Source organism: Delphinapterus leucas, chromosome 4 (genome assembly GCF_059928025.1).
Source record: "Delphinapterus leucas isolate spDelLeu-1000000601 "Yukka" chromosome 4, BTC_Dleu_Yukka2, whole genome shotgun sequence".
Taxonomy (NCBI): domain Eukaryota; kingdom Metazoa; phylum Chordata; class Mammalia; order Artiodactyla; family Monodontidae; genus Delphinapterus; species Delphinapterus leucas.
This window is the reverse complement of record NC_143132.1, coordinates 87,595,605-87,604,507: the sequence shown is the minus strand read 5'-3', so window position 1 is coordinate 87,604,507 and position 8,903 is coordinate 87,595,605. Positions and strand designations below refer to the sequence as shown.

Here is an 8,903-nt window from a genome sequence, read left to right as displayed (position 1 = left end):
AAGTTTTTTTTAAAGGGTGAAAAGGCAAACCATGGACTAAAGAAAGTATTTATAATACATGTGTAATAGGTTGAATAGTATCTCCCAAAAATATGTCTCCACGTCCTAACTCTTGATACCTTGTGAATATGATCTTACTTGGAAATAGGGCCTTTGAAGATGTAATTAAGTTAAGGATTTTGAGATGAGATCATCCTGGATTTAGGATCCAGGATCCAAATCCCCATACTGGATCTAGTGACCGGTGTCCATATAAAAGGAAGAAGAGAGAGATTCGAGACAAAGAGACACAGGGGAGAAGGCCATGTGAAGATGCACGAGAAGATAGAGGCAGAGGTTGTTGCCATGTAGCCTCAAGCCAGGGAATGCCTCTAGCCACCGGAAACTGGAAGAGGCAAGGGAAGGAACCTCCCCCTAGAGACTCCAGAGAGAGCTCAGCCCTGCTGACACTTAGATTGTAGACCTCTGGCCTCTGTAACTGTGAGAGAATAAATTTTTTGTTGTTAAAAAACAAACAAACATTAGGGCAAGCCATCAGTAAGGGCAGAATGGAAATTCTTGGCCAGGAACTGACACTGCAGTCCACAGGCAGAATTCCTTTATTAGGAAAACCTCGGTTCTGCTCTTAAAGTCTTTTAACTGATTGGATCAAGCACACCCAGATTACCCAAACTAATCTCTTTTACATAGAGTCAACTGATTATAGATATTAATCACAAATACTTTCCCAGTAATACCTAGATTAGTATTTGGTTGAATAACTGGGTAGTAGAGCCTACCCACAAAGTAGGTATTATTAGTACTCTGATTTTGTAGATGAGGCTCAGAAAAATGAAGTGGCCTCACACACCGCTATACTCCAAGCTCAGGAAGTGAATCACACAAGAACAGAGGGTAGTGGAGAGGTCAAAAGGTTTTCCTTTATTGCTGCTGGCAGAGTAAGCAGGAATCCTTGTCTGACACCCTAACTCCACCTCATCTCACCCCTCCTCCTTTTAGCTCTCCCTCACTAAACGAGCTACTGACAGCTAGCTACGCCTAGGCTGGGCAGAGCTTTGGAAACTTTGAAGGGAGAGGGAGGCGATGCACAAGTTGGGGGTGAAAGGAAAAACATTCTTCTGGATGCATTGCCTGCTCACAACAATTCCTTGCCTTCTGCCCTTAAGAAAAATGGCGCTCGGAGTAGATCACTTCCGGTTACGGAGCCAAACCAAATCGGGAAGGGCAAGAGACCGGAAGTGACCGCCCTCTTGCTTCTCCTCCCACCGCCTGCCAGTCTCCCAGCCTCTCTTGGAAGAATGAGGCGGCCTGAGGGCTGTGTCAGAGGTGCGGTTGCTGGGTGACAAGTCGGAGCCGAGACGGGGTGAGTGCCCGCAGCCTCGGCCGCGGGCCGGTTCACTTTGCTCGGGTGACCTTCGTCCTGCCGGGGGCAGGGGGCGAGGAGTCGTGCGTGGGGCGCTCTGTGACGAGGCGCCGCCGCGGTCCTGCGGAAAAGGAGGGAGCTGCTGCCGTTGCGAGTAGGGCTGGCGACCGGGTTAGGCCCGCGGAGCCCGTGAGCCCGGAGCCCGGGATACCGTGAGCCGGGTCCGGCGCAAGCGGGCCAGGGGTGGGGTCTGGCCCCGAGCCCTGCGGGCGGGGCTCCTGCGCCTGGTGTGGAGGACTGGGAAGGCCTTTCTCCAAGGTCGGCGTTCACCACCAGCTGAACCGAGTTGTTACCCGCACCGTGCTTTCCCGCTTGTCCCCTTTGGTCAGTCATTTCCTGACGCTTTGGAAGGCTCAGCCTTCTTTATGGCTCCTTTGCTCCATTTGACACACATGCATACCAGGATTAGACTGGTGTGTGATCGTTTTTGTTTGGTGTCTTTTCAGGAGAAGCTGCCACCAAAACTTATTTTTCTTAACTTACACTCCTTGAAGTTCTTGGTACTTTGGCTGGAAACGTTAATACTCGCTTTAAGGCTTGCCTCCTTATTTGTTGTGATGAGAACTACTTCTTTCTAAACGTTAGTATTGCATTATGATCTTGGAATTTTATTTCCTCATTCTGCATATCCACCTCCACTCACCTAGAGGTCCAGGTTGAAAAACGTAATAACTTAGTTACTGTTCGTGAACTTGGCTTCATGTCACTCGCTGCCGTGTTCCCTGATGTAGTTAAGAGTCACATGCAATCAGAATTTGGCCAGTTTCATCATCAGCAAAGGGAACTAAAGTAGAAATTGCAATCAAGATTTTGGCCAATTGAATTCACTTACTTTAGTGGAGTATCACGCAAAAGTAGTCTTTAATTGTCTGACTAAAACACTTCTCCCCCAGGGACTTCCCTGGTGATCCAGTGGTTAGGAATCCGTCCTGCAATGCCGGGGGACGCAGGTTCAATCTATCCCTGGTTGGGGAACTAAGATCCCACATGCCACGGGGTAACGAAGCCCGCGCTCCACAACTAGAGAGCCTGCATGCCCCAACTACAGAGCCCACGCACTCTGGAACCCCCCGCGCCGCACCCGAGGCAGCCAAAAAGTGAATATATAAATAAAACACTTCTTCCCCCCAGAAATAAATCTAAAAGTTTGGAAGTTTGGAAGTTTGTTTCATTGGGGAGTTAATGTTGCTGGAAGTGTTGTTAACTCACATGTCTTTATCATCCAGTTTAATTTGTACTTTTCTAACTTTTTATTTTCAGCATAATGGCAGAAACTGCTTCTCCACTGAAGCACTTTGTGCTGGCTAAGAAGACAATTACAGCAATCTTTGACCAGTTACTGGAGTTTGTTACTGAAGGATCACATTTTGTTGAAGGTTAGCTCCTCTAAGTTTTTTAAATAATTACTTTTGAAAATATATAAAGGTGCTTTATTCTTTCAACCTTGGTTACTGAACACATACAGGGGATTGTGCTCTATGAGAGATACCATAACAAATAAAACCCACTTCTGCCCTCCAAAAGAGGAAGATTGAATTATATTAATAGCAACTAAGAACAAAGTGCATATGTGAGGTCCTATTCTAAGCACTTTATTTTATTAATAACTCATTTAATCCTCAAATCAACACTGAGGTAGATTTTAATCATACTCATTTTAAAAATGAAGGAGGGCTTCCCTGGTGGCGCAGTGGTTGAGAGTCTGCCTGCCAATGCAGGGGACACGGGTTCGTGCCCCGGTCCGGGAAGATCCCACATGCCGCGGAGCGGCTAGGCCCGTGAGCCATGGCTGCTGAGCCTGTGTGTCCGGAGCCTGTGGTCCGCAAAGGGAGAGGCCACAACAGTGAGAGGCCCGCATACCGCAAAAAAAAAAAAAAAAAAAAAAAATGAAGGAACTAAGGCACAGAAAAGGTAAGCAGCTTACCAAAGATCACGCAGCTAGTAAATGCCCAGACTGAAAGTCAGGCAGCCCACATTTAGCCATTATACTTATCACCCCCAACAACTCAGCAGTTAAACCAAGATCTGAGACCTTTCTTATCTTCTCAAATGAGGCTGGGATGCAGTGGGAAAAGGGCAAAAGGAGTTTTCTTAAACAGAGTGTAACTGTTCAAACAAAGGTGGTGAGAATGTCATACTGGGAAATACTACTTTAGAGATAATTGTTGACCTTCAAGCATACAGTGAAAAGGGAGGGATTCTGTAAACTCCTGTGACAGTGGGAAAACATTTGGTAGGTTGGTAGAATCAAACTTTTTTCCTTGTCCTTCCTAATTCTCTTTCACCAGATTTTGAGTTTCTTGAGAGTAGGGATCCTGCCTTATTATTTTGTCCGTATTACCAGATCTGACACAAGTTTTGCTGTTGAATGAGGAAAAAAATACTGGTTCAGAATCTTAGTTTTCAGTTTGGAAAGAATTTGAGCTGGCATGGTGACTTTTGAATAATATTTTATTCTACGAAAGTTGATGGGAAGTGAAAATGAAGTTAAATGTAACATCTTCTGTGTATTGAGCATGTAATAGATGCTAGGAGCTATTACTCTAGGAGCTAGTGAATCCAGCTTTAGAATCTGAATTCAATGTTACTGTTGTTGGTGGGTATCGAGCCAGTAGACACAACCAAACCACAGATCGGGAGAAGGAAGGTTTTATTACTTGCAGCAGGTAAGGAGAACACTGGGGATCTTTCCCAAAGCAGTGTGTCCTCAAACAGCAAAATTGGGGAACTTTTAAGCTAAGGGTACATGTGTATTTATGAAGGGGCTTGAGCAGAGGAGAATTCAGCATAGAATTGGAGCAAAGATCAACAGAGTCCAGGTCTTGGTTGACTGAAGTCAGGAGGATCAACATCATCATTCAGTTCTCCACCTGGGTGGGGACTTTAGTTCCTGCAGAACGCAAAGATAGATAGATAGATACACACACACACACACACACACACACACACACACATATACACACATGTATGTCTCTTGAGGAGGAACTAGGACTCTGCTTTATCACTCACTATTGTTTGACTGCCCTTTCTCTTTTGCTGCATTCCTTTGTTCCCTTAAGATCATCAATTACTGAGACCTGTTCAAGGACAAGCATTGTGGCCAGGCTTAGATCACAAAATGGCTTAGGCCAGAATGGATTCTCTTAAGTCAAGAAAGCCATTTCTGGTTCTCTTTCTCCAGAGACTCCCTAACCTATCTGCTTACATTACTGGTTCTAAAACCTCAGAAAAAATTGTTGCAAAAAAGAGGCAAAGCAAGTAAATCAGGAAGCACGTAGAAGAGCAAGAATGAAATGAAAAACAAAGATGAATGTAATGGTATTTAAGCCAGTCTTGCCTGTATTCACCAAATTGCACATATTTTATCAATGTACTTGAAAAGTATGGTGAGATGTGAAGCTTAAGTTTAATTAGATGGTCACTCAGTAAGTTGTGTCAGTATTTGTCTCTAATTAGGACCATTCAGATAGCCAAATGAATCTTCATGTTTTCACCTTCAAAATGAGGTGGAAAAATATGTAAAATGTATATTCCTGAAATATAAACAAAACTGAGATACTTTCCTACTTTTCAAATCGTTGCTTTCCCAGCTACCCCCATCTCTGGAGGAAGAGAGATTGGGGCTGGGGTAGGCAGTTACTCCCAAACCTGACAGGAGTGGGTTACAGTCTGCAATTCTCTTTTCACTCATGTTCAAGGGAGCTGTCTTGCTCCACCCCTGTGGGAAGCAGACAAGAAGTAGTAAGACAGCAAGGTCTTACCTAGCTTGAAGACCTCTTTGAACCATATCTTTATTTTGGGGAGACTGCCCATTCAAACCTCACCCTTAGCATGTGAATCCCTCTTCTCAGTTCAAGATTTGAAGCTCCTGTCAGGATGGAATAATAATAGATGGATATTAGGTTCTAGTTTCGCTGTTCAGAAATGCTTTTTTGTCTTAGGTGTGTATTTTGTATCTTTGAGACCTAGATGAATAATAAATACCCTTTTGACTGGACCCCTGTCATTTTTAATAATTTTGAAATTCTTTTGGGCAGTATTCTTATGACCCATTACAACAAGGCATTCACCTTTTACCGAATATTCAGATACCATGTTATTTTTATTTTCAAATATCATGTTAATATAGAACAAAACCCAAATATATGTATATCTTAAGTATTCTGTTTTATAATTAACTTAATATTCATCTATATTACTTTCTCTAATACTGTTTCAATTTTACAGCAACATACAAGAATCCAGAACTTGACCGAGTAGCTACTGAGGATGATCTGATAGAAATACAGAGGTATAAAAATAAGCTTTCCATCATTGGTGAGGTGCTGTCTCGGAGACATATGAAAGTGGCATTTTTTGGCAGGTAATCCTTTATTATTTCTTCTCAAGGGTAGTTTCCAGATATTAGCTTTTCTTGATCATATCCGCAGCTCTGTTTCTGATGTTGCAGCAAGTGATATTCTTCCCTCTTCTCTTCACAACAGTTTCTGCCTGTATTAAATGTTAAAGCTATTAGCATGTAAAAGAACTTGTTCATTTTAGCTCCTGGTATAAAATATAGCTTTATGAAGCTATATTTTTGCTTTTTAAGAATGCTTATCTCTAAGAATTGGCTTCTTAGCCAGCTGTAAGAATAGAAAAACAGATGAGTATAATTTGTGACTTACTCTTTTTAAGTTTCTATTGATTATCAGGTGTGCCTTCCAAAAGGATTTTCAGCTCCATGATTCCCAGAGGGAGAATAAGAAGTGCAATTCCTTAATGAAACTTCTGGAGTGGTAGAATGATTTCTGCCACAGCTCATACGTTAATTTAAGGACCATTTGTTAACTACCTATGTACCAATCACTCTGTTAGGTACTAGAGATGCAAAGAGAAATGACGAGGCCCCCACTTGGTTGTTCAGATATCATGTGCTGTTCACCAATAGAAGCATTTATTTACTCACTAACCTCATAGGCCTTCTAAGCTATTTCCCATCTTAGGGCTTTAGCACTTGCAATTTCCTATGCCTAGAATTCTCTTTGCCTTGTTGTATGTCTGACTCCTCACTCTTCAAATCTCATCCTAAATGTTACTACAGCAGAAACCTTTCCGGACCACTCTAAGGTATTCCTTCTCAGTTATTCTCTGCTAAAGCACCCTGTTTATGTCCTTGAAAACTTTTCTCAAAGCTCTGTTTTTGTTTGGTTTTTGTTTTATGTTGTTATCTGCTTCTTCCACTTGACCATATTCTCAGGGCCTTAAACAGAGTCTAGTATGAAGTAGGTCCATGAAAGAGGCCCTACCCCAGGTTAGGGTGGTATAGGAGTGGGAGGGAAGAGGCCTCCTGGAGAAGTGATGACTCAGTTGTCCTGCTTGAGAAGAAGAAATAGGAATGAGCTTTGCGTGTGAAAAAGGTCCAGCCCAGATTTAAGATGGGATGTTAGACCACATCTTGTGATGGGAAGAGTGGGCTGTGATTTCAGATTGTAATCTGATGAAATTTTTTTTACAAAATTTGCATTCTAAAAAAGTTGGCCTTTGACCCAGTGAAAGAACAAAGTTTTTACCATTATGTTTTGTCATGATTTTGTGTATTCATTCTTCAGGACAAGCAGTGGGAAGAGCTCTGTTATCAATGCCATGTTGTGGGATAAAGTCCTCCCTAGTGGAATTGGCCATACAACCAATTGCTTCCTGAGTGTTGAAGGAACGGATGGAGATAAAGCCTATCTCATGACAGAAGGGTCAGATGAAAAAAAGAATGTGAAGGTATACTGTTTGATCTTTAGCAACATAATGTACCTGACATAATGTCCTTAACTTGTTCTTTTAAAAAATTTTTTACAAGAAGATACTTGTAAAAATTTTTTACAAGAAATACTAATGGAAGAACCATTAGTATTTCTATTCATAGCTTTTAAAACCATCACTAATATTTTGAATTTTCTAAAATTCTTTTGCTTCAGAGCTAGGTTACTGGGAGAATAAAACCTGTCCTCAACTAAATGAAAGTAAATTAGAATTAAAAGTTTATAAAATTTTTTAAATAGTGTTCCTGGTGAAAAGAACATTATTGAAGTGTGTTGTTGCTGTTTAATCTCAAATCTTGTCTTTCTAAAGAAAACTTTGTTTAAAAAATTGAGCTCTGGAATCGTTTTTGACACATCTGTGCCTTTAGAAACTGTTTTTGCCTTTGGAATATTTGGTAAGCGTATTCATTAGTAAATGTTATAGCTTTATCAGATAAAGGCCAGTGGTAGTTCCCTACCTTTCATAAATTTCTTAAGGAATTCAGTGGCACTAGATTTTTTTTCAGCCAAACAAAAATAAAAAGCAATTAGGATGCAAGATATTTACTCCACAATGAAAGCAATTGGTAAAAGGCACTGCTTCTCACTATACTCACTTTCTCTTAAGTCGTAAGAGCTCTCCCACAAATGCAAAAGTTCAGTGTGTGAAGATCCATGCTATTTTAGTTTTGGCTAAACTGTAGGTGAATTCATAGGTCTAGTCCTCCTTCTGTGAGTTTGCTGTTTGATCAGAGAAAGTAACTCAATCTGTCTAATACCCTTCAGATTACTTACAAACAATAAATAAGATGATATTTATGAAAATATTTTTCAAGCTTTTAAGCCATACAAATGAAGGAATCGCTTATTTTGTAATCAAGATAAGTAGCAGACACTATTCTAAATACTTGTAATAACTCAAATCTCACTACAACTCTGTCAGATGGGTGTTTTTATTATTTTAATTTTACAGGTAAGGTATCAGGATTTCTTTTTTTAATTAAATTAATTTATTTTTGACTGCGCTGGGTCTTCGTTGCTACTCACCGGCTTCCTCTACTTGCGGCGAGTGGGGGTTACTCTTCGTTGCAGCGCGTTGGTTTCTCATTGCGGTAGCTTCTCGTTGTGGAGCACAGCCTCTAGGCACGCAGGCTTCAGTAGTTGTGGCTCGCGGGCTTCAGTAGTTGTGGCACGCAGACTCTAGAGCACAGGTTCAGTAGTTGTGGCACACAGGCCCAGCTGCTCCGTGGCATGTGGGATCCTCCCGGACCAGCGCTCGAACCTGCATCCCCTGCATTGGCAGGTGGATTCCTAACCACTGCGCCACCAGGGAAGCCCAGGTATCAGGATTTTAATACAAGTTTATAATTCTATCAAAAAGTTTATGAAAGCAAGCAGAAAAACCCCTACTTAACATTGTCACTGTGGAGATTTACTTCAAGCCTGATCAGGACTATTGTGCCCATTTGAAAATAGATGTTTCCCTTTAAAATTTCGTACAAATCACAAAAGAACCATCGAGGTATGTGTACTGATGCCCTTTCCTTGATTATTAATTTTGTCTTAAGCCCTTTGTACTTAATTGTATGTTTAACACATACAAGAAAGGTAATGAACTAATGTGTGTCAGAAGTCATCTTGAGAAATAGAAATATTTTAGGAAATTTAAATGGAAAGAGAAGGCATAGTCATTGATATAAAGCAGG

General features: G+C 41.3%; 1 protein-coding gene across 4 annotated transcripts in view; it reads left to right on the top strand.

Moving 5' to 3' along the window:
• Positions 1-1,257: 1,257 nt before the first annotated feature.
• MFN1 (mitofusin 1) overlaps positions 1,258-8,903 on the top strand; it is a 32,713-nt gene continuing 25,067 nt past the window's right edge. For 3 of the 4 annotated variants that reach the window (XM_089910818.1, XM_022571663.2, XM_022571689.3), the window contains exons 1-4: positions 1,258-1,363; positions 2,684-2,799; positions 5,651-5,786; positions 7,015-7,177. In XM_089910818.1, the coding sequence (XP_089766944.1) occupies positions 2,688-2,799; positions 5,651-5,786; positions 7,015-7,177 (411 nt within the window). In that variant the 5' untranslated portion in view covers positions 1,258-1,363; positions 2,684-2,687. Of the gene's footprint in view, positions 1,364-1,869; positions 2,004-2,683; positions 2,800-5,650; positions 5,787-7,014; positions 7,178-8,903 lie in introns of all 4 variants that reach the window. The other variant, XM_089910817.1, reaches the window with a different exon arrangement.